At 42.5% G+C, this 25,937-nt stretch overlaps 1 protein-coding gene and 1 pseudogene across 1 annotated transcript in view; both read left to right on the top strand.

Annotated features, from left to right (window-relative positions):
- Nucleotides 1-16,603, top strand: part of Moxd1 (monooxygenase, DBH-like 1) — an 86,407-nt gene extending 69,804 nt beyond the window's left edge. The window contains 2 exon segments of the mRNA NM_001427764.1: nt 13,897-14,065; nt 15,459-16,603. Of these exon segments, the coding sequence (NP_001414693.1) occupies nt 13,897-14,065; nt 15,459-15,623 (334 nt within the window). The 3' untranslated portion in view covers nt 15,624-16,603.
- Nucleotides 16,604-23,094: 6,491 nt separating this feature from the next.
- On the top strand, nt 23,095-23,635 carry Mrpl30-ps10 (mitochondrial ribosomal protein L30, pseudogene 10; annotated as a pseudogene).
- Nucleotides 23,636-25,937: the final 2,302 nt, after the last annotated feature.

The following is a 25,937-nucleotide window of genomic DNA, read 5'->3' as shown; positions in this document are numbered from 1 at the left end:
GAGCTCAGGGAGTGGCATCAGGACACAAGCATGGAGGCATCGTGCCAAGGCTACATTACAGGAGATGCTGGAAAGGAGTCTGCGTTCTCCGGGACATCAGCAGAAACCGTGAGGATGGTTGATGGAAATCAGAGAGGGTGCGATTTGTCTTAGCAGGAAGATCCTTCTGACAGTTAAAACTTTTAAAAATGAAAAAGACTGATGTAAGATAGACAGAACCATGTGCAGACTTCTGAGAATGTTCTTAAAAACAGGATTAAAAAGCACTTCATGAAAACACGATATCATGCAGATAGTCAAAGAAATCACAAACACAATCTAACTTACGTTCCAAGTGACACAAGGATCAGAAAGTCTGAACAAAGTACCTTATGGTTGATCACATGTAGACATGTTTTCTTCTGTTCTTCTCCAAGCCACGCTGTGACCAGGGGAGCAGAAGGCATATTCTAGTGATCATAAAACAATAATCACAGCACACTTGTGGGCCTGAGGCAGCAGTTACTAAGCGTATTCACACGCATGCTTTAAGCACATAAGTCTGGTTGGCAACAGGACATGGAATGGCAGCTCTGTAGAGGAGAAAACAGAGACTAAGATCAAGAGACTACTCAATACCACACAGTGGTCATAAATGAGTGTTCACAATCCAATATCCCTTTCTTAGTCTATAGGCAGAACTTTCTGGAAGTTCAAGCCTTGCAAATGGAAGACTATGACGTCATTACACAAAAGTACACGGGATTAATAAGATAGTAATAGACATCAGAACAACACATAAAATATGACTCTAAAGAACACTGAGATAGGGGACAGTGAGAGGACTCGGTGGGGACAAGCCCTTGCCACCAGGCTTGAGGACCCGTGTTCAACCCCTAGAAGAGTAATTTGTTTAAATTTGTTTGATTTGTTTAAATATTTTGATTGTTGGGTTTTGCTGTGTGTATGTGTGTGTATATGCATGCCTCTGTATGTGTGTGTGTGTGTGTGTGTGTGTGTGTGTGTGTGTGTGTGTTTGTGTGTTTTCATGTGTACCTGTTGGGTATCTTGCAATGCTAGGATCAAACCCTGAGGCTGGCCCAGGTAGGTAAGTGCTGTACCCATTGTCTTACATCTCCAGCTTCCCAAATATTGGTATCATATTGTTTTTCAATTTAAGTAGATTTTTCCTCTTTATCTTTTATACACTAAACAGGAAATGTCCTAAGGGTGTGTGTGTGTGTGTGTGTGTGTTTAGCAAAGATGTAAAAACCACACGGTTGCACATTTACAAATGAATGGATGCTTCTAGCTTCATCCTCTATGCTCACCTTGGAGCCTCTCTACAGACCCTCTCACTGCCTGATGGTCTTTGCCACTCTCCCTAATTTCTATCTTCCCAGGAAATGGGTTTTTACAACTTGCAACAGCAGGGAGAATTACTTTGCAAAACAAGGCTAGCTGTGGGCTGTCATTACCCAGAAAAATAACATTTTATTTGGTGTTCAAATGTATTGTGTAAAACCACGAGAGGAGGACCTTTACTCTAAAATGAGATGTTTCAATTTTAATAACTGTTTTTTAATTGAGCCCATCATCATGCAGACGTACGTGATAGTGAAGGCAAAACGAACCAGGTACAAGACAACAGGACAGAAGAAGGGAGACGGGTTAGGTGCTTTGTGGTTTCTACTTTGGTTAAAATGATGTAGTAATAACTCTTTAGGATCCAGCGCTGGAAAAGAATGCACCCCATCATGTCACCCCATGTGTCCCCTCCTTTGTGCTTTTAATATCTTGATGGACTAGACAGGGTGTTCTTTGTAAACATTTTATAGCAACCTTTCGACTTAGTTGGTGGTTTTGATAGCAGAGTTGAAGCATTTACATCTTGACTCATTTTACTGTCCATTCTGGGGGGGGGGGTGCAGTTTCCTTTTGCATTCTACGGATCTGGCAAAAAACACAAGGAAAAATGAAGCACCCACAAAGATAAGATCCAGGGCAGATGATAAGCGTGTACTCTCTATGGTCCCACACACCAACTCTCCATGTATACTGCAGGTAGACCATGGCTGGAAATGAGGGGAGGCTGTGTCCAAAAATTCCCTGGATTATCAAGTTCTGGAATCAAGAGGCAGCTATAGGTTTTCCAGGCTTGAACTCACACAAGCTTCCTAGGGCAGAGCATGTGTTTCCAGAGAAGGCAGAAGCAATCAGCTCAAATCTTGTCCCAAAGAAACCATTCGGACCTTACCTGGAGGTTATTACAGATAATTTGTTATGTGGATACCAATATGAAGATGAGTAAATTAAATTTAAAAGCTACAAATCGAGCACTTCCCAAACAAAAGCTGAACGGTTATAATTTTGTCTCCATTTATCTGGACGAAGAAGTTAAATTAAAACAGAGCCTTTGTTGACTCAACTAGGTTTTGCTATTGTTCTCACTCTCTGAGACACTATTAGATAAAGGGGACGGATGCAATCCTAGAGACGTTGAAGTATCAGAACAAATTTTTGTCACCATTTTCACTTTTAGGGCAGGAAATGTGATAACGTGTTTCTTCTCTCTCATCTCCCACACTGTATGCCTGTAACTTACAACTCTTGTATGTTTCAAGATGTTTAATGTTCCATTTAATAATGAAACAAACATTGCTTACAATAGCTAACATAACATATATTTAAAGCAATTCAGTGATTATTCTTAGTCTTTCTCTGAATTCTGAACTTGGATTTCTTTATCTTGACTTGTCAGGATGTATTCCCAGAGCCTTCACTTAGGAAAGCTCCTTCATATCTGACACTTTTTCATTTAGACTATCTTTATATTATTTCAGGGTCATGCTTTCTTTTTATTGAGTAATCCTTCTTCTAAATATGGGAATTCTCATGTGATGATCTTTGTATGCTCAGCCCAAGGAATGGCAGTATTAGAGGGTAGAGCCCTGTTGGAGTAGGTGTGTTACTGTGGGTGTGACCTTTAAGACCCTCATTCTAGCTGCCTGGAAGTCGGTATTCTGCTAGTAGCCTTCAGATGAAGATGTAGAACTCTCAGCTCCTCCTGCACCAGGCCTGCCTGGATGCTGCCATGTTCCCGCCTTGATGATAATAGATTGAATCTCTGAACCTGTAAGCCAGCTCCAATTAAATATTGTCCTTACAAGAGTTGCCTTAGTCATGGTGTCTGTTCACAGCAGTAAAACCCTAACTAAGGCAGAAGTTGGTACCAGGGACTGGGGTGTTGCTGTCATAGGCCTGACCATGCTTTTGTTTGGAAGAATGTAACTTTGGGGACATGGGATTTGGAAAGCAGTGGAATGCTTTAAATGGGGATTAATGGGCTTTCCTAGAAGGACTATGGAAGACTTTGTTGCTGTGAGTGATTTGAACTGTGCAGACCTGGCCCGAGATATTTCAGTGAAAAAGAATTCCAGTATGTGACCTAGAGACTGTTGTTTTGTTGTTTTTTTTTTTGGGGGGGGGGTGGATTGTGGTGAAGGATGTGGCTGCTTTTTGCCTTTGTCTGAAGAGTCTACCTGAGGCCAAGGTAAAGAGATTTATGTTAATTGCATTGGCAAAAGATGTCTCAAAAAAGCCCAGCAGAGACTGTTCTCTGGTTAAGTTTCATGAAGTTCATTTTGAACAAGCTTAGCAAGCTTAGAAAGTAAAAATATAAAATATGTGTTTCAAGTATCAGAGGGGAATCAGGAAGTGTAATAAAGCTGAATCCTGTATTCTAAGAGATAGCAGACTAAGGGAGTGTGAGTTTGGGGCAAGATCCCACCCATCTAAGTTTAGATCCAGACATGGTGGTAGTACACATCTTTAATCCCAGAAAATAAAGCCAAGCAGATCTCTGAGTTCAAGGCCAGCCTGGGACAGAGCAAGTTCTAGGCAAAGAAAAGCTTAAGTCTAGGCATGGTGGTACATACCTTTAATCCAAGGAGACAGGCATGCAGATCTCTGGGTTCAAGGTCAATCTACAGACCAAGATCCAGGATAGATAAGCTGAGGCAAAGAAGGAGTTGGAAACAGAAAGCCAGTGGTAATCTAATAGAACAAGGGAATCATGTTCAAGCTCCTGCAAGCAGCAGAACTCAGCAGCTTTGGCCATGTGGCTCCCAGAGTCAAGAGGAGAAGGAGACTACTAGGACAATTGATGCTGGTTATCTGGAGCTAAGGAATTAGAGGTGATTAAGAAGAGACCAGCATCACTGAGGCGAAATCTTCTGGGAAGTGTTTTCTGAGAGCACAAAGCTGTGTTCCAGAGATAGCCAAGATTGTATCCCATGTTGTAACTGTACTTGGTAATGTGTAAGTCACCCAGGTGGCACTGGTTTTGAAAACATGAAGGGTCATGAAGAGCAGCTGAGGCTTGGCAGCACTGTGAGAGGCCATGGAAGGCCACTGGTGAAGGTGCAGTGTCAGTTGTAGTTGACAGCCCAGGACTGAAGGGGTCATGCAAAGGATTTGAGGCTTGACACCATGAAGAAAGCCGATGAGAAGTTATTGGTGAAGCCTAGTTGCAGCAGAAGACCCTAGTGTATTAGAGATGTTAGTACCGTGGGATGATCACCAAGAACAACACTGGCAGTGGAGTGGAGCAACCTGAGCTTAGAGTGCTACAGAGGGCAGAGCTGGAAAAGTGACACCAGCTTTATGGATGAGCCCAGAAGATCATATGTGGATACCAGACATTGAAACAAAAAGTTGTAACACTAAAGTTACCTTGGAGACCCCAAAATGTCCGAGATTCGAGAGCTGTGGGGCTATCTGCTAAGGAAAGCTGCTGACCGGGAGTGCAACCAGCCCGGGAGAAAGAAGTTATTGCAGTCAACAAGGATGAAAAAGGAGTTGCAGATCTGAAGACCGCTTTGACATCAGACATGGAGATGTTTAGGGTTTGCCCAGCTGGTTTCCTGTCTTGCTTGGGGATTACAGTTAAGTGATTGGATGGCTGTCAGAAGAGACTTTGAACCTTGGACTTTTAACATTGTTGAGACTGCTATAGACTATGGGGACTTTTGAAGTTGAACTAAATGTATTTTGCATTGAGCTATGTTTAGGTATGGCCCCCATAAACTCATATGTTTGAACAAGTGTATGGAGGCCAGGGAGTGCAATATGATAGTTTGTACATGCTCGGCCCAAGGAGTGGCACTATTAGAAGGTGTGGCCCTGTTGGAGTGGGTGTGGCCTTGTTGGAGTAGGTGTGGCCTTGTTGGAGTGGGTGTGGCCCCGTTGGAGTGGGTGTGGCCCCGTTGGAGTGGGTGTGGCCCCAGTGGAGTAGGTGTGTTACTGTAGGCACGGCCTTTAAGACCTCCATCCTAGCTGCCTGGAAGCCAGTGTTCTGCTAGCAGCCTTCAGATGAAGACCTAGAACTCTCAGCTCCTCCTGTCTGGATGTTGCCATGTTCCTGCCTTGATGATAATGGACTGAAACTCTGAACCTGTAAGCCGGCCCCAATTAAATGTTGTCCTTTATAAGACATGCTTTGGTCATGGTGTCTGTTCACAGCAGTAAAACCCAAACTAAGACATCTCATATGAATTGAATATATTTAAATGTTGAGTGTCTGGATCAAATTTTCTTTCAGTACAAATAGCCACTGTTTTTCATTTCACAGAAATTTTGTTGTATTATATGTATATTTTTCTAATTTATTTAAAAATTTCCCTAGATTTTTTCTCTTATTTCCTCCCTCCCTTCCTCCCTCCCTCCCTTCCTTCCTTTCTTTCTTCCTTTCTTGGAGGCAAGAGCTGAGACACAAAGTTTTTCTGTAGTCCAGACATAACAATCCTCCTGCTTCACCCTGACAAGTTATGGAATTATTGATGTGAACTCCATGCTTGTCTTCAAATATTTTCTTTCAACACTAACACTTCTCCTTAGTCATCATGTGCACTTTGTTGTTTGTAATTTATTTTGTCTTTCTTCTTTGGCTCTTAGTTCGCCTTTTATACTATTCTACTGCTTTCTCACCTTACACTTGAGTTTTTGATCCTTAAATTAAATTTCACTTTACTAAGTTCATATTATTAAAATAAACTTAGAGAGGAAACAATTTCTATAACTTTCTCCAGTTTCATTTGTCCCTACTATCTTCTATGCTCACTTTCCTGTATCTTTTAAAGATTCATTTTTATTACTTTTAATTATGTGTATGGGGGAGGTTATGTGCACATGGATGTGGATGGTCACACAGGGCAGAGGTCACACCTCCAGAGGGCCTGGACCTGAGTCATTGGCAGTTGTGTGCTGTGAGACTTGGATGCTGGGAGTAGAACTTAGGTCCTCTGGAAGAGCAATACATACTCTCGACCTCTGAGCGGTCTCTCCTCCGCCTTCCCTGTGGAAGTCGTACCACATGATTTTCTGTAGCCTTTTGGTTTCATGGTTCCCACCTCTTTTCTTGCTTATTCTGAGGGCTCTGTCCAAAACCTCATCAAACGTGTTTGAACCTCGGCTCTCTTCTTGCCATACCACAGCTGGGGGATGAGATGACTCATTTTCTGCACAGATACTTTCATATTTTGAAGGTAAAGGGCTGTGGAGTGGGACTGGCTGCTCCCTGGTTCAATGTGTGCACTGTTTCTCCCGTGGCTTTATTACTACCGTTGGAAGCTGCCTTAACTCTGGTAGGCTGAATCACTTTCATAAAAACGTGTCAGCTCTGGGCAGGGTTGTCCAGTCTCTTCCACCCTGGAACCTGCCTCCTGTCTGGGAGACTCCATCTGGCTATGTTCCTTCCAGTCGCTCCCAAGAGAATGTGAGCAGGTCGTAGACACTACCGAGACCGTTTTAAGTCCAGTAAGGTCAGCTTGTGAAGGTTGCTATGTTGTGGTGTGTACACCTTGGTTTTGTTTTCTCATTGATGACCTGCTTCCAGCTGCCCTGTTTATCTTTTATGTCAATCGCCTGAGGCATAATTTAAAGTCAAAGTGTGCCAATTTTAAATATAATTTTAGGAAATATCATCTATATCACACCCATTCCTAACTAATCGTAACATAAAGAGGCTTGGCAATTCCACTTCCTCCATAAAGTTCTGGGAAGCTGAATATCTGTTCTCTTTCACTAATATATATATATATGTATATATGTATATATGTATATATGTATATATATATACATATATAGTATATAATTTATCATATATAAATGTAAATTGTTCTTTTTATGCAAGTGTAGTTATGGCACGTGCTTCTGTGTCTGGGTCCTTTAGGAAAGATGATTCTGAGATTTGTCCCTGTCTATGGCTGTATCAGTCAGTACCTTTTTCTCACTGAGTAATAGTCCCAGGGTGGATACACTTCCTATATGTCTGTCACTGTGGAAAGACAGTTTCAGGGAGTTGTAACCATTAACACCACATCAAGGGGTACTGGGACCAAGTGTACCCCTTTCCAGCCAGCCTGCCTGTCCCTTGTTTGGCATGTTGCATCCCACGAGCACTCTACAGTTAGTCTTCAGAAGTATAGCAAGAAAGAAAGTTCCCCGAAGTCATTCGTGAGTCTGTCTGTGAGATTCCTTTTTACTCTTTTATACTTGTTTTGTATATTCTTCAGTTGGATCGTTTTCTTGTTGAATTATAAATACTCTTTATATTGTGGATATTCATCCGTTAGATACTGAGCCACAGGTTGTTTCTGTACATTGTTTCCCACTCTGAAACTTTACAGTTTAACTTTTACATTTAGGTGGATAATTCATTTTGAATATATTTTTCTTGTGGCAAATTCGATGCTCGTTGGTTTTCAAAGGACCGTTTTGTAACTTTAATTTTGTCAAATCCTAACTTTCCTTATAACCCATCACCCACCAGAGGTTGTGGAAAAGGAAAGATATGGGGTCAGGAGTGGGCCTGTTTAGAAAGGTTCTTTGGAGCAGCTGCTGTGTGTGTTGTCTGGAAATCAGCAGGTCAGTTCACAGGTCAGCAGGCAGTGGCAGCTCGATCCACTCACGAACACTTCGTGGATACACCAGCAGTCCAGTTCACTAGAGGTGGGTTAGCAACAGTGGTGACACTACCTAGCAGAGGCAGCCAGGCCTCAGCCTCAGCATGAGTCAGCAGGAGGGACCAGCAAAGACCAGCAGGAGAGATTCTTGTCTGGGCCTCTCTCAGGGAAGCAAAGATCATCGAAGACAGGAGACTCACAAGCATTGCACAGCTAATTGTACCAGCAAGCCAGGCTCTGTTTCCGTCACTCCGTGGAGTCCTATTTGTGCCCTCCATGTGCCTTGCCTCAGCACATACATCCAATCAGGTCCAGTTCTTGGAAGCAACAACAAACTGTAGTAGACCATGGGAGTTCTTTAGTGCATTTCTCTCTATGGCGTCCCTACAAATGCAGCTCACTTACACAATGTAAGGCAGAGCAATGCTTACATGTAGTTAGCAAAGAATTTTTCATCACGTGTCCTTTCATGTGCTTGCTTTAGCAGAACATCCTCTCTCCTGTGTCTGCTTCGGTGAAACATTTCTTCATGAGCCTTTCACACCTGTGTCCACTTTAGCAAAATATTCCTTCACATGTTTGTCCCAACACAACACCATCCAAAGGACTTTCCAAAGAGCCCTTAAGTTTCTGGTTCACCATTTAGTGAAAGAAAACTGCCTTTATTTTTCAGCGTGTGTATGTGTGTGTGTGTGTGTGTGTGTGTGTGTGTGTGTGTGTGCATGTGTGTATATGTATGTGTTTGTGTGTTTATGTGAGTTTGTGCAAGTGTGTGTGCAAGTGTGTATGTATGTGTATGTATGTGCATGTGTGTGCATGTGTGTGTGAATGTATTTGTGTATATGTGTGTATTTGTGTGTGCATGTGTATGTGCATGTGTGTGTGCATGTGTGGGTGTGCATGTGTGTGTGCATGTGTGTATGTGTGTATATGCATGTGTGTGAGTGCATGTGTGTGTGAATGTGTTTGTGTGTATGTGTGTGTTTTTGTGTTTATGTGAGTTTGTATGTGTGTGTGAATGTGTGTGTGTGTGTGTGTGTGTGTGTGTGTGTGAAGGACAGCATGCAGGGGTCAGTTATTTCCTTTTACCTTATGAGCCCCAGGGATAGATTTTACATTGCAGGCTTAGTCACAGGCTTCTGTGTCCTGAGCCATCTTGGGGGCCTGAAACCCTCCTCTTTACTCTGAGATTTGGGATTTTTGCCGCAGAGTTATTTGACCATATGTTGACTCTGGGTGGGATTCTATTTCATGGCTGTGTAGTACGGCACATCAGTACCACACTTGATTATTATGGTTTAAATAACAGAATAAAGGCTGTAAACTCCTATTTGCTGTTATCTTTTCCTAAATTAATTTGATATTCTAGGTTCATTATATTTTCATATAGATGATTAAGACAATCTGTCAATTTCTTAAAACAAATAGCCAAACAGAAACCTACTGGATATGCTATAGAAAGCTCAGGGTGTGCAGAAGGAAACCATTTGTCACCAAATAAAACCTGGCCATCCCCAATTAGCAATTGAACATCCCCTGTTTCCAACCCTGGACAAGAAGTTTAAAAAAAACAAAGAAGCGAAGCAATAGTCACAACCTACGGGGTTTGCGCGGTGTGAACATGAAGCCCCTTCACTCACTGAAGCGATTTCTTGTTTTCCTTAGTTCTGTTTTACAGTTTCTAGTTTAGATGATTTTCATCTGTTTTGTAACTAATATTTGCCTTTTATGTTTTAATACCTTTCTGTGGTCTGTCTCTCTGCAGTCCCCAAAGCTTGATGTTTCCCTAAACTGTCTTTAGATTGTCTTTTCATGGTTGCTCACATGCTGAGTAATTTCAGACTGTCTCTAACTCTTTAATATCCTTGTCACTGTGACTCTAGAATGCATATTTAGGGCCATGTATGCAGCTTGACTAAAGTCTGCCCCGTTCGCAGGCGTCTGAGTTGGTGTCATCACTGAATACCTGACCTGTGTCATCAGCAAAGACCTCCACTCTGACTAGATGGAACTTAAAAATGCACCAGCTTTGGGAGCATTGCCCAGGTTACTCTTTGTCTATCCTTGTGCAATTCCATCCTAAGTCTGGTTGGCTCCTTACTCAAGTACACACTTGGCTGTTCCTAATACAGACTTAAAGAGCTCTCTGTGTGCCAGGCACCCCTGCAGTACTCAGGTTGGAAGGGTCGCCTTGGACTCCCTTAACTCTGACTTTTATCACTTCAGTTCCTTGAGATGGTCATTTTATTGTTGGAAATTCTCCTTTCTGCGTTGTGATCCAAGGACTGGTCACAGGCGGAACTCGGGAGTGAACACAGTGTTCAGACGTGACATGTCTTCACTTCCTCAGGGTCAGAGTTTTCCCGTGCCCGTTTTCCAGTCCCCTGTGCCAGAGACTCTGTACAGCTTTGTTTGTGAGTGTCAGCCCTCCCCTCCCGCAGTGAGCTGGTGTTAGTTTCTCCACATGGCCAGGGGTGAAAGTCCATTAATGAACGTTTTGTTTGCTTTACTAATTTCTGACCATATGTTTATTTGTGCTATGGAGAGCAAATCTGTAGGGCCATTCATTCAGCTGTATGGACCTGGTGCTGCTTCTTGGCTGGGATTAGCCACTTCCCTTCCTCCTCCCCACACCTCTTCCCGCTCCCAAGAATGACTCCAGCAGTAAGACTTTTAAAAGGAGCAGTGTGGCTCCAGGCAGATAAGGAGGCTAACAATTAACATGCACAGGTTATTTTCTTCCGTCTGGTTTTACGTTATATGGAGCAGGAGAGCCATGTCTAAAAGTCATTAAATTTTAAATGCTTCCCAAAGTGAACTGAACTTACAAATAAAATTGTTTATGTTTTGCCGGGAAAAAGTTAGAATGCGCTCTATACCATTGTGCGTTGCTGTACATTTTTGCTGTGTTAGAGGAAAAGTGTGACTCAGAGTTTAAATTCAACTTACAAAGGAAAATTATCTGTCAGTATTAAAGTATAATATTAATGCAATTTGTTCAAATCAACTACAGTGATTATTGGTATCATCTACTTATAAGTGTGTCTGGGTAGACACTGTTTTAGTTTCTGTAACACTCGCCATTCTCCTGACTCCGCCCTACTCCAGAAATAGAGGGGGACATGTTATTCTTTGTTTTAGTTTCTAACACAGGGTTTCTCTGTATCACCCTGACTTGCTCTTTAGACCAGGCTAGTCTTGAACTCACCTCGCAAGTACTGGGATCACAGGCAAGCACCATCAAATCCTCCGGCTAGTACTTGTTACTTTCAGGGTGAATGTTTCTGCTAGAATGTGTAGACTTTTTTCAAATAAATACTTAGTATATTTGCTTTTGCAAGGCTTCTCTCTCGGTTCTGCAGGAAGTAATTTGAGTTGTGCTCTTAGAGAAGCAGGAAAGGTTAGAGGTGAAAAAAGGACATTTACTACCAGGGATGGAAAGAGACAAAGTATGTGGCAAAGAGGTTCAGAGAGACTGGTTATCTATCAGATTCCCAGTCCTCAAGCATCATCTCCAGTGCCTGAGTCATTGGGTTTGCTCCCGTTCCTCTGGTTGTCCTACCAACTCATGTAGCTTCCACTCTTTTTTATGCTCTGAATTCCCCATAAATATTAATTTACTGTCTTATTATAGAATCGAAGGTTCTAGAGTCATCTCTGCAGAAGGCCTACAGTATTCACTTCGGCCAGCCAAGCTGCACAAAAGTCACTTCTTTACATTTAATCACATCAAACGCCTTCATAAAAGTTCAGGCGCCCCCTTGTGGTCTTTTAGGGGATTGCAGGCAGATACTTCGGTGCCCCTCCCGCACCTCCTCTATTTCCATTTCCACACACAGTTTAATATAATACTTAATACCAAATTATATTATAACAAATGAAATTAAACAAATAATAAATATCATTAAATAAAACTAGGAGCAAATGTCAAATGTAGGATATGCAAATTTAATAGGCTTCTTTCCACTCAAGGTTTGCTCTACTGCAATCCTAGGTTATCTGCCACCACGGTTTGCTGAGAAAATGCTACGGGTCTTAGGAAGCTGAGTGGTATATTTAATGTCGTGTGATGCAGATCACTCTGCAGTTACTGAACTCAGCCTGGAAGACAGTGTGAAATGGTGCATTTAAGATTCTACAAAGACATTTTGACTTTAATTGGGAGGGAGGACTGGAGGATATAACCCTGCTCGAATGCTACCCACTTTGCTCATGCTCCCACTTCTTAGAATAGAGAGAAATAATTTTCAAATTTGACGTGAAAATATTCCTTTTATAATCCCTCCCCTCCAATCCATCACGCTGGTCTAGCTTATTTAAAATGGTGGCACCCGGGGCTACCTCAAGTTAGACAACAAATGGTCAGAGTGCAGGGACCAAGTGTTTAGACCATGGATTCAGCAGCCGGGAATGATTATCTGTGACCACTGACAGTCACCGAATCGTCCTGTGGGGCTAACACAAGTCTGACGCCCATTGGTCGCTCGTGAGGATCTTGGGTAACAGCTATAGATTGATTAGTTAAGGTAAAGTTTTGGATGCATAAATACTTACACTTCTCTCTTTCCAGAAACCAATAATGTACAACATTAAAAGGCAGTAGATTCCTGAACAGCTTTTCAAGCAGGCTGAGACCCCCTTGTGTTTTCTTTCCCTACTTTGGCATTTAAAACCAATGTGTCTTTTGTAAGGGTGCCCATGAAAGCGGAGTATATTGGGTGCGAAGTATAATTTTCTCATTACAAATTTTTTTTTTTTGGCACCGGGTCACATGTAGCCTGAGGCTGGTCTTGAACTCACTACCAAGCGAAAGTTAGCCTTGAACTATTTTTCCACCTTCTGTCTGGATGCTGGGGTTCTAGGCAGAGGCCACCACAGAGAGCTTCCATGCTTTAAACCACGGACTCAGAACTAGATCGTTTGTACTGGTTCTCCCAAGCAGCCAAAGCAGGACGGCGGCTGTCGAGAGGCATTTCCACCAGGTGCTCTGAACTTTATACCCGACACAGAAACTTTCAAGGCTCCAGACTGTTCTTTCTTATATCATCAGCAACAATATCCCGTTCAGACATTAATATTTACCAATTTCGTTGTAATGTTAGCTGGAATTCTCAAACCCCGAGAAGCTTTCTGAAGCAAAATAATGTGCCTAAAAGTAAAAATCCACTTTCAGGATTCCCATGCTCCAACGGAGGGCCCTACACCCATCTACGTAGGCACAGCACTAACTGGACCGAGTGGATTATAAACAAAGGAAAGGAAAAGACATGAAGTTGGAAGGGGGTGTGTTGGGGGGTGAGGGCGGAGGGATGAAACGGGATATAGATGTATATAGATATTTATATGGTATTTTGTTGAATCTGTGTATGAAAATTTCAAGACTAAAGAAAGTTTGAACAAAAAGAATCCCCCTAAAAACAAAACAATGCAAAAGAAACCATGGAGCAACAAATGTTTGGAACTGAAAAAGAAATATAAATAAAAATCACCTAAAACAATAAAAACAAGGGATAGCAACTTTTGCCTGAAGAAGAAACATTCTTTTAAAAGCCTCCCAATTTGTTCACTAGAGAGATTGTTTGGCAGTTAAGAACCCAGATTCGTTTCTCAGCACCCAAATGTCAGCACACCGCCACCACTCGTAACTCTCCAGTTCTGGGGACTCTGAACCCTACTTCTGTCCTCTCTTGACACCAGGCACACGCATGGTCTGCACCCACGCATGCAGCTGAAGCACTCATATTGGTAAATAAGCATGAAAGGGAAATAAAAGGATGCCTTTATTTGGAGCAGATTCCTCTGAACATCTAATGAGTCCCTAAGTGTTTTATGTGGGGTATTCCTGCGTGTGATGGGAGAATGTGCAGGAAGTCTATGCTAAAATGACAAAAAAAAAAAAAAAAAAACCCTTCAGGAAGTGTAATGCAGTGCAACTGTGATTATTTCCTTTCAGGACATGGCCTTTCATTATCAAAAGCCCTAAGCAGTACAGAAACCTTTCTTTCATGGACGCAATGAACAAGTTTAAATGGACCAAAAAAGAAGGGGTGTCCTTCAACAAGCTCGTCCTTAGCCTGCCGGTGAACATGAGGTGTTCCAAGGCGGACAACGCAGAGTGGTCGGTAAGCCCAGCCTTCCATCCTCTGGGAACCTGGTTACCACAGTTTACCTGAGTCCCCAAAAGGAAGGCCTGAGCTTCAGGCTCTCATCTATAAACCAGTGGATGGGGTGTCCTTTGCTGTTTGATTACCTAATTTGTTCAGCGATCACGTGAGACGATGGACAACCTCCGGTTCCTGAGAACTCCCTTTGAAGAGAGACGTTTATTCTGAAACTATGGTTGTGAAGTGGTAATGCACGGCCAGCCTTAGATACCATGGGGACCTGCCGCTTCTTCAGCAAGGACAGTCTATCACCTAATCTCCAGCAGAAGTGGGGGTGACGAGGCAGGTGTCCTGCCATGATAAGATGCTGTGGCTACGGCAACTTACAGAACAATGGTTCTCAACCTTCAGGTCACAATCCCTTTGGATATTCTGCCTGTATTTATGGTGTGACTCATGACGGTAGTAAAATTAGAGTTATGAGATAGCGATGAAACAATTTTATGGTTGGGGGAGGGTCACCATAACATGAGGAACTGTATTAAAAGGTCTCAGAGTTGGAATGGTTGAGCATCACTGGTATAGAAGAGTGTATCTGGGGCCTAGAGTGTCAGATAGTCTCTCTGACTATCATGGTGAGGAACCTGGCAGCAGGCGGCAGGCATGGTGCTGGAGGGGGAGCTGAGAGATTATATTCTTGTCTGAGTAGGAGTGGGGAGTAGACAGTGAGAGGCAAAGAGAGAGAGAGAGAGAGAGACAGAGACAGAGAGACAGACAGACAGAGACAGAGACAGAGAGAGACAGAGACAGAGACAGAGACAGACAGAGATAGAGACAGAGAGAGACAGAGACACACACAGAGACAGAGAGAGAGACAGAGACACACACACAGAGAGACAGAGAGACAGAGACAGAGACTGACAGAGAGACAGAGACAGAGAGACAGAGAGAGACAGAGAGAGAGAGACAGAGAGAGACAGAGAGAGAGACAGAGACAGAGAGACAGAGACAGAGAGACAGAGAGAGAGACAGAGACAGAGAGAGAGACAGAGAGAGAGAGACAGAGAGAGAGACAGAGACAGACAGAGATAGAGACAGAGAGAGAGACAGAGACACACACAGAGACACAGAGAGAGACAGAGACAGAGACTGACAGAGAGAGACAGTAAGAGAGACAGAGACACACACACACAGAGATCACTAACTGAAACCTCAAAGCCCACGCCCAGTGACACACATACTCCGGGAAAAGCCACACCTTTTAATCCTTTCCAAACAGTTCACCAACTGGGCCCAATATGCAAATAGATGAGTGGTTGGGGCCCCTTCTCATTCAGACCACTGAAGTGAGCTAGACCACAGCCCTGCCCTTGAACAGCTGCCGCAAGGTTTGCCTTTTTTTCTTTTTCAGATTCAAGGGATGACGGCGTTACCTCCTGACATCAAAAAGCCTTATAAAGCAGAACCTCTGGTGTGCGGGACATCAGCTTCCTCACGTCTGCATGGCGTTTTCCCTCTCCCCTTGCTGGGATGCTCTCTGCTACTCGGAAGTATGCTGAGCGCCCAGGGCTTGTGACTGCCGTAGATGGTCATGATGGAGTCTGGAGTACGAGACTGTCCTTTCAAGTCAGGTTAAAGACTGTGTTCACGTTAGGCCTGAAGCGATGGATGGGTGCGAAGAACCTGGAAACTTTCATTTCGCGCACACGCTCCCTCCATTTTCCTTCCAAGGCTACCTGAGTGATGTCCCTGTGGTGGTCCTCTGGGTTTCCTCATAAAAGTCGATGTTCTGTGCGTTCCTTTCTGGTGTAACTTCCCAGTGTGAGCACAGCCCTCTCTCCGTCTTGTCGCAGTCCCTGTGTTTTCTACGACTTTACTCATGGTCCTCTGACCTCGGTGTTTATCTCTGCATCTTTCGTTTCCTCACTCAGAGTCTATCGATGCCCAAGCCCACATCAAAGTATTTCCCAGTCTCTGCAGCACTGCTCGGTGGGAATTTTTTTCTTAAGCTCAGCAACTCTCTTGAAAGTCAGAGATCCTGATAGGTGTAGAGGTGACGGTGGCTGACTGCTGACTGAGAAAAAGTACGGAGAGCTGCAAACCCTTGCTGTGAAGGGTTCTAGATGGGATAAGATTCCACAGAAGAATAGACAGCCATGGGGTCTGTAAGGTTCCTCACCACTCAGTGTTACCCTCTGGGTTGACCTGAGTCACATTTCCTATGATAGATTTATTTTTATATTAGTTAATAAGCTGAACTCTGATATAAATTTTCCACCAACTGAGGATCTTATCCTTTTGGTTCTCTTTGTATTAGCTGCTTAAATCTTGTTTTATATCCTATCTTCAGCCATTAAGCTGAATGTTTCGATCTTAGTAATAAGCTTAATGGAATTAAAGGTTTTGTATAATATCTCATGTGATTCATGAAAGAATCGTGTACTGACGTCATCAAAATCATCTGAAAAACTGTATCTTTTCCACTTCGAGCCCTTCTTGTCTTACAAACATAAACTATATTGTCATTTAAATAAATATTATGCTTTAAAGCCTTTACTTCTTGATTCGAATAATTTTTACATTTGAGGAAATACTGATGTATTCTGTGGCTAGTTTTACTCATTTTTGTTTGTGCGGACGGTCTATATCAGATTCTATGACTTTTTCTATATATTTTCCATTTAAATACTTGCCTGAGAAATATAATCACCTCAGATACCCGTACTGGAAATTTTGTGTTTATTTCTGCCTCAAAATGCCTGAGACCTGAGTTACCCAAACCAAATGATTTCCACTGGGAGTGACTCAATGCTATATTTATTGTCATTGTTGATGATGATGATGATGATGATGATGATGATGATGATGATGATGTCATTATTTATTTATCGTAGCTTACTTACCATTATTGTTCTTGGTAAGGAAAGTGAGCACAGCAAGCACAATAGAATGGAGAACTTGGAAAGCCTGCGTTTAAGGAGCCAACCCGGGACATCTCTTTACACAGGCATGGCTGGGCACGAAGCTGTTCTCCTTGGGTATCTTGTAACTATGTACGGCTCCAAGGAATCCCATACACCGTAGGATTAGGAGAGATTGTAGTGCGGCTACTGTGAGCACTTAACTATAGCCTAAGCTGTTTGGTCAGACGCAGCAGACCCTCTCCAAATGCTTGGTTTTCACGGTCTTTGTGACGCCGCTCTGGTCAACATTAGCTGCTTCCTGGGGTTTGTCTGTCAGAGAAGCCTGACACCTGAGGAAGAATGGACTCCAAACAGACGGGATGGCCTCTGTCTTGATCCTCACCTTCAGGGCACGTGAAGGAGACATGAAATTCAGAATCCATCCTGGTTGGGGGGACCTTGGATGGTCACACTTTTCTGAACGGGTTCAGGGGCCCTAGCAGTGAGAAGATCTATGCAGCTAGCTGAGACAGATTTCGAGCAGCTTTGATGTGACCCTGATTCTAATGGCTGCAGAGACCCGGGAAAGGATGCTTGGAAGCAGAAATAAGCACATTGTATGGTTTATTTAATCAAACGCACTACTGAGCACAAGGCACGAGGGCTACTTCTGGTTTTCTGTGTGTTGAGCCTCATTTAACTTTCTTATAAGAAAAAATGTTACCACTGAGTATCCCTGTACAACTGGTCCGGTATAAAAGGAATCATGGGAACAATCACACGCATGTCCGTGAATTCTGATGAATACTGACAGCTGTCCATCACTTTTCTTCACATTTTTTTGAAACATTTTTTAATTTATTCACTTAAATCTCAATATCAGCTCCTCCTCTCCTCCCCCTTCTCCTTTGGTAAGGGAGAGAGACTCCCCTTCTAGGTATCATTGCCACCTCCACCATAGCCCCCCACCCCCATCCTCCTCCACCCCAGTCCAGCCTTGTGGGATGGTGGAGCACCCTTTGTGTATGTGTTGAGGAGTGTAGCTGGATCCAGAGGTAGAACTGTTCTCAAATGTCTGAGAAACCACCAAACTGATTTCCACAGTGGTTGTACAACTTTGTACTCCCACCAGCAACAAAGGAGTGTTCCCCTTGCTCCATAACCTCACCAACAGGTGCTATCCCTTGAGATTTTTACCTTAGCCATTCTGATGGGTTTAAGACAGGGTCATTTCGATTAACATTTCCCTGATGACTAAGGATGTTGAGCATTTCTTTAGGTGTTTCTCAGCCAAACAATTCTGTGTTTAGCTCTGTACCCCATTTTTCTAATTCTGTTATTTGGTATTCTGGTGTCTACGTTCTCGAGTTCTTTTTTTTTTTCTTTTTTTTTTTTGGAGCTGGGGACCGAACCCAGGGCCTTGCACTTGCTAGGCAAGCGCTCTACCACTGAGCTAAATCCCCAACCCCTCGAGTTCTTTATATATTTTGGATATCATCCTTCTGCCAGATGTAGAGTTGGCTAAAACCTTTTCCCAACCTGTAGGCTGCCATTTTGTCCTATTGACAGCGTCCTTTGACTTACAGAAACTTTCATGTTTCATGAGATCATGAGGGCCCATTTATTAATTCTTGACCTTAGTATCAGCCATTGGTTTTCTACTTAGGAAGTTGTCTCCTGTATCCATGAGTTCAAGGTTATTCCCCATTTTCTTTTCTAATAGATTTAGTGTGTCTAATTTTACATTGAGATCTTTGATTCCTTTGAGTTTGAGTTTCGTTCAGGTGATAAATATAGATGTATTTGCATTTTTCTACATGTAGACATCCAGTTAGAACAGCACCATTTGTTGAAGATGCTTTTCCTGTTCCACTGTATGGTTTTGGCTTCTTTGTAAAAAATCAAGTGTTCGTAGCTGTGTGGGTTTATTTCTGGGTCTTCGATTTGACTCCATTGATCAACCTATCTGTTTCTACACCAGTATCATTCAGTTTTTATTACTACTGCTCTGTAGTATAGTTTGAAGTCATGGATAGTGATACCTCAAAAAGTTCTTTCATTGTTCAGGATAGTTTTATCAATCCTAGGTTTTTTCATATGAAGTTGAGAATTGAGTTCTTTCAAGATCTTAAAGAATTTTGTTGGAGTTTTGATGGGATTGTGACCAAGCCAGCTCAGTCAGTCAACAGGTTCTCCAGGGCAGGACTGAGGATTGAAAAGAAAAAAAAGGCAATTAGACAACATTTAACATGACGCCAGCTAGTTCTAAGGCTGAAGCAGCTTTACTTTTTCTCAGTCTGCTTTTACATTAGTCTAGGTACATTCAAAGAACATGGTCGGTTCTCCTATCAAAGAGAAAGTGATCAAGCGAGGTAAAGATCAAAGAGATCACACCAGGTAAGAATGAAACAAAGCAATAAGGTGCCCAGAGTCACTGGGTCTGAGGGCTTAACAGGTTTATCAAGACAAAGGGAAGTCACACATTGCTTGGCTGTGTTTAGCCCAGATGTGAACATTCTTATCTGAGTCTACTTCTTGAGCCCAGTGACAGGTACTTGCCAAATTTCTATGAGCAGCACCAAAAGCTCGCCACAGGATTGTATTGAATCTGTAGATTGCTTTTGGTAAGATGACCATTTCCACCATGTTAATTCAACCAATCCGTGAGCATAGGAGATCTTTCCATCTTCTGAGATCTTTCTCAATTTCTTTCTTCAAAGACTTGAACTTCTTGTCATACAGGCTTTTTTACTTGCTTGGTTAGAACTGCACCAAGATATTTTATATTTTATTTTATTTTGTGGCTACTGTGAAGGGTATTTTCTCCCTCACTTTTCCCCCAACACATTCATTGTTTATGTAAAGGAGGACTACTTTGAGTTAATTTTTTTATTCAGCCACTTTGCTAAGGGCGTTTATCAGCTGTAGGAGTTTTCTGGCAGAATTTTTGGTGTCACTTATGCATTCTATCATATCATCTTTGAATCATACTTTGGCTTCCTCCTTCCGTATCCCCTTGATCTCTTTTACTTGCCTTATTGCTCTAGCTAGAATTTCAAGTACTACGTTGAACAGATAGGGAGAGACTGGGCAGCCTTATCCCTCATTTTAGTGGAACTGCTTTAACTCGCTCTCCATTTAATTTCATGTTAGCTACTAGCTTGCTACGTGTTGGCTTTATTGTGTCTAGGTATGTACCCAGAATTCCTGATCTCTCCAAGACTTTTAACATGAAAGGGTGTTGAATTTTGTCAAAGGCTTCTTTGGCATCGAATGGGATGATTTTGTGCTTGTCTTTCAGTTTGTTTACATGATGGATCATGTTGATGAAATTTTGTATATAGAACCATTTTCAGATGTCAAAGAAAGCGATTGTTCAGTTTGCTTAACAGGACTCACTGCTGATCATGAAGACTTTGTCACCAGACGCACAAGAAAGTAAGAGCTGATTTCCGTTGTCCAGTTTTTCTGTTATCACTAAATGAGTCCAGAAAGGAAGAGGTGGGGCAAATTATCAAGAGAGAGGCAGAACTGAAATTGCTCTATCAAGTAATGGAGCTGCTCCTTGTTTTTTGTTTTTATGGGACAGAGTCTTGCTATGTTTGTTGTATTGCTCTGACTGGCCCGGAACTCAGTATGTAGAATAGGCTGGCCTTGAACTCACAGAGATCCTCTTGCCTCTGCATCCAGAGTCCTGGGATTGAAGGCATGGACCATTGTGCCTGGCAGGACCACCTTTTCAGGAGCAAAAAGCATCTTTTTCATGGTTCTATAGATGAAGCATGGTTCATGTATTCCCCTTTATTAAGTGTTTTAACACACAGGAGACTAAGGACAATGTGGAAATTCACATTGTTACATGGACTGAAATCTGGCAACGAATACAAAGTTAAAATGATAATAGTTTTTTTTTTAATTTCATTTCAACTTTTAATGTTAGATCATTTCTAGAGGGACTGTTGTCTAGAAGTTACAGACCTTTTAAATGAGGTGAGAAAATAAAGCTAAAGTTGCCAGGTCTCTTTTAAAAGTGTACTGGCTGATTTTGTATGGCAACTTGACCCAATACAATGTAGGGTCATCAGAGAGGAAGGAGCCTCAGTGGAGGAAATGCCTCTGTGAGGTCCAGTTGTAAGGCAACTTCTTCAATTACTGATTTATGAGGTGGGCTCAGCCCATGGTGGGTGATGCCATCCCTGGGCTAATGGTCATCCATTTATAAGAAAGCAGACTGAGCAAGCCATGGCGAGAAAGCCAGCAAACAGCACCCTCAATGGACACTCCATGAGCTCCTGCTTCCAGGTTCCTGCCCTGTTTGATTTCCTGTCCTGATTTTCTTTGATGAAACAGCAGCGTGGACGTGTAAGCCAAATAGACCCTTTCCTCCGCAACTTACTTTTCTATCATGGTGTTTTGTGGCAGCAATAGAAACCCAGAAGCTGGGGTTGGGGATTTAGCTCAGTGGTAGAGCGCTTTCCTAGCAAGCGCAAGGCCCTGGGTTCGGACCCCAGCTCCAAAAAAAAGAAAAAAGAAAGAAAGAAAAAAGAAACCCAGAGGCTAAAAAGCACTTAAAAAAAAAAGAAAAGAAATATTCTATTTCCAAAATGAGAGTTCAGAGTGTGTGTGTGTGGGGGGGGAGGGAGGGAGAAAGAGGAAGAGGAGGAGAGGGGAGGAAGAGAGAGAGAGAGAGAGAGAGAGAGAGAGAGAGAGAGAGAGAGAGAGAGAGAGAGAGAGAGAGAGAGAGAGAGAGAGAGCGCGCGCGAGCAAGCGCTCTGGTTCTTTACTGCAGTGCAGCTGTAATTGAGGAACAGGCGCCATCGTGTGGCACAGACGAAAAATAACTCCGTTGACCATGCTTCACATTTGTATTCTTGCTCTTAGAGCTGAGCTAGCTCAAAAGAGACAGGTAACAGAAGTTTTTGTTTTTGTTTTCGTTTTGTTTTCAAACACTTGGAACTTTCTGAATCTATCCAGAACGGCTCCAAGCTAGTGAGAATTTAGTGCCCTCTTGTGGTTGATATGTTACTTTGCAGAGAGAATGGTAAATTTGTGGAATCAATCCCAACTTTAGTAAGGGAAGATTTGATTAAAGGGTTGTAGGTTATAGAGAGGAAGAAGCAAGAATTTCTGGGGTGCGATTATAAAAATAGATTGCAGATAATGTACTGTACACCTTTAAAATAAAAGAAAAGATTTGAGAAGTTTCACTACAAATTAGAATGCAGTATGGCCAGCTGCCTCAAGCTCTTGTCTGTCAGTCAGTCTGTCAGTCATCTATCTATCATCTATCTATCTATCTATCTATCTATCTATCTATCTATCTATCTATCTATCTATCTATCTATCTATCTATCTCATCAAACTGGCAAAGTAGCCAAGACTTACCTTGATCCTTTGTGTCCAACCCCTCGGTGACATAATTATAGATTCCTATAATTATAGATTCCATAATTATATATCACCATGCATGGTTTAACTAAAATTTTATGTTTCCTATTAATCTGTTATAAGGCAGACAATAAATTCCATCTTATATGCTGTTTAAAACAAATTTTTGCAAACCTGTAGTGGCTGGTTTTAGGACACTTGACACAAGTTAAAGTCATCTGAGAGGAGTGAACCTCAATTAAGAAAGTTCCTCCATAAATTTGGGCTGCAGGCAAGCTTGTGGATCATTTTCTTAATTATTAATTGATGGTGGATGACTCAACCCACTGTGAGTGTTGTCACCCCTGGGAGAGTGGTCTTGAGTTCTATAAGAAAGCAGGCCAAGGAAGCCATGGGGAGAAAGCCAGTAAGCAGTAGCCCTCCATGACGTCTGCATCAGTTCCTGCTTCCAGGTCTCTGCCCTGCTTGAATTCCTGTCCTGACTTCTTCCAGTGATGGACCATGATCTGAATCTGTAAGCCAAACCAACTCCTTTTTCCCCACCTTGCTTTGTGACCTTGGTGTTTTGTCATAGTAATAGAAACCCTAATTAAGACAAGTTGATATGATCTTAGTGAGTGAGTGTTGTGATAGTCCTGGCCATGTTTCTGGGAGGTTGTAGAAAGAGTTTGGAACTTTGGCTAGAAAAGTATTGAGTATTGAGGGCTCAGAGTGGGATGTTCTGTGGGAGCTTGGAAGATAAAAATGTTGAGAACAGGGCATTCGGAGTGGACACAGTGGTCGCTGCCTCTGAAGAGAAGAATTCCCACACCTATGGCTGGGGTTCTGTGCTCAGTATTTCAGAGGCCTCCAGGCAGACTACAGACTGTGAAGAAAGGTGCAGAATCCTTCATTGGTACAGAGTGGATTTGTCACAAATTTACTACATCAAGAATTCCAGATAAAGTATTTCAGTCTAGACCTGAAGATCATGGAAAAATACGGTGGAGACCCCCAGAACCCCCATAAACTGCACATTGTTACAAGAATAAGAAGCACAAAGAGGCGTTCATACTGGGAGAAAGATACGATCAAGATGCTGGGACTGCAGAAGGCACACAGCCCTCAAATTCACAAGAACATCCTGTCGGTGAATGCAAAGCTTAAAGTGGTTAAACACTTGATACGCATCCAGCCCCTGAAGCTGCCACAGGGACTTCCCACAGAAGAGACCATGTCCAGCACGTGCCTCAAGAGCACTGGGGAGTTGGTGGTGCAGTAGCATCTGAAGCCTGTGGAGCAGGAAGCAAAGTCCTGAGGCCGCACAGATTCAGCTCACAGATGGACTTCCTGAGGAAACCATTCTCATTGAAGTATGTTAATCCAGTCAGAAAAAAAAAATGTTGAGAACAGTGCAGAAGATGGGGGCTGGTTTGCGAAGTTTCAGAGGGAAATTTCAACCTCTTGTCAGGGCTGGTTATAATTTTGATTTACACTGATTTGATTCTCATTGGATGAGAAGGAAGGGAAGGCTGAGGAAAACCTCTAGGAAGGAGAGAGGAGGAGGAGAAGCAAGAGAATCAAGATGGAGACTACGGAGTAGGATGATCCAGATCCAGGTGGACTAGGTCAATTTTATCTTGTCTAGGTAGGTGGTTTATATCTTTATTAATTGGCAGTGAATTTATTGTGTGGCTGTATCATGGATTGAGAATTTAACATATAAATCTGATGGATAAATTACAAGTTTCTAGAACTTTGATTCTACTGGGCTACAGGGGATGTGAGCAAAGTTCCTGGCTAGCAGAGAGACAACCTAGAGAGGGCAGCTATAGAATGCTTGGGGCTATCGTGACGTGGTAGAATGGCCGGTGAAATGTTGAATGCGATGTGTGTGTCAGGCGTGTCAAGGGGGACAGTGTGAGAAAGCAGATGGCAGAGAGACAGCCGGAGCATGCAGTTCCTGAAGATCCTCACAGAGTGGGAACTCGCAGGTAACAGTAGCCACCGATCCATTTTTTATTTTTACCACAGCACAGGTGCACAAATGTTTGTTGTCATGAGACAGTATTATGCACCATATGTCATTGTTCATACTAAGTTTCCAGTGCTCGGCATTACCATATCTACACCAGATCGCTACACACGTGTAACGTTGCATTATGCCATTAATACGGCTATGGTGTTACTTTGTGTTGGGAGCTTTTCTGGCCCATTATATTCTTAGGAGACCACCATTACGCATTTGGGCCTTGTTATTGGAAGCACTGTGGAACATGGCTGTTTTTCTCTTTTTCTTCTCCTAAAGTATAAACGAATGAGAAGTTAGACTGAGTCCTGCTGGATTTTAGGTCCCTGCTCTTGTCCTCTCTGCTAGGAGGTTTGTGTGTCCAGATTCTAAGGCCCATAATTTTGTCACTGCTGTTCCCTCTCCAAGGTGCCTTTTTCCACAGCATGACTCAACCAGGCCAAGCAGATTTTAACCTGAGAAACACTTGGCTGTGAAGCACTGAAATATTTTTGTTTGTTTTAATTACAAATATTCTATGTATAAATAGTTGTAATAAAAATTGTAACTATTTTAACATGTATTGATAGTTATAATATGCCAGGTATTTTACTAAATCTTTAATATACTACATGCAATTTGGAACACACACACACACAAAATAACTGAGGGTGAGGCGTAAGCTATTATTAGCCTAATTTATGGACGACAAAATTGAAGTTCAGTGGTTAGTAAGTGTTCCACGGGAAGAATTGTTTGTGGGTGTGTCATCAACCCCCATGGAGCTGGGTAGTTTCAGTTCATGACAGCTCCTGTGTGTCTTTGAACTTTGGGCCAGATGATTAGAAGAAACCATGTGATTAGACCTGGGGGAGGATATATTTTGATAAGTGCCATTCTAGTTTCTTTTCTGTTGCTGTGGTAAAACATTCTGACAAAAGCAACTTCACAGAGAAAAGTTAACAGTTCAAGGGTCCAGTTTATCTGTGTGGGCGGAGCTTGAACCCACTGGTCACCATGGATTTCACAGTCAGGAAACAGAGGTGGATGGATGCATGTTCGTGTTCAGCTTGCTTTCTTCATTTTATACAGTCCAGGAATCTCTTCCACAGAATGGCCCTAACCACAGTCAAGATCACTCTTCTCACAATCAAGGTAATCCCCTTCTGGCATGCTCAGAGGCCCCTCCCTCACTGTAAATGTTGTGTATGGCATATTTAATTCTTCCTTGAGAAGTAGCCTGGTCTTTCGCAGGTTAAAAGCAAAGGGTCTAACCAGTCATGCACCAGGGTCTCTAAAATCATGAGCCAGAATTAAACTCTTTTTCTTACTATGATTATCAAGATCATTATTATTAGATCGTTATTACGTTATCTCTTCTGTTTTAAGGTTATTCCTCATTAAAATTATTATTTTGATTTTGGATGGTGTGATGGTTTGCATATGTCTGACCCAGAGAGTGGCACTATTAGAAGGTGTGGCCTTGTTGGAGGAAGTGTGTCACTGTGGGGGCGGGCTTGGAGACCGTCCTCTTAGCTGTCTGAGGATGTGCAGTTTGTTCCTGGCTTCCTTCCTCTATCATGCCTGTCTGGGTGCTGCCATACTCCCGCCT

Source organism: Rattus norvegicus, chromosome 1 (genome assembly GCF_021556685.1).
Source record: "Rattus norvegicus strain SHRSP/BbbUtx chromosome 1, alternate assembly SHRSP_T2T, whole genome shotgun sequence".
NCBI classification, from domain to species: Eukaryota; Metazoa; Chordata; class Mammalia; order Rodentia; family Muridae; genus Rattus; species Rattus norvegicus.
This window is presented reverse-complemented; position numbering and strand designations above follow the sequence as displayed.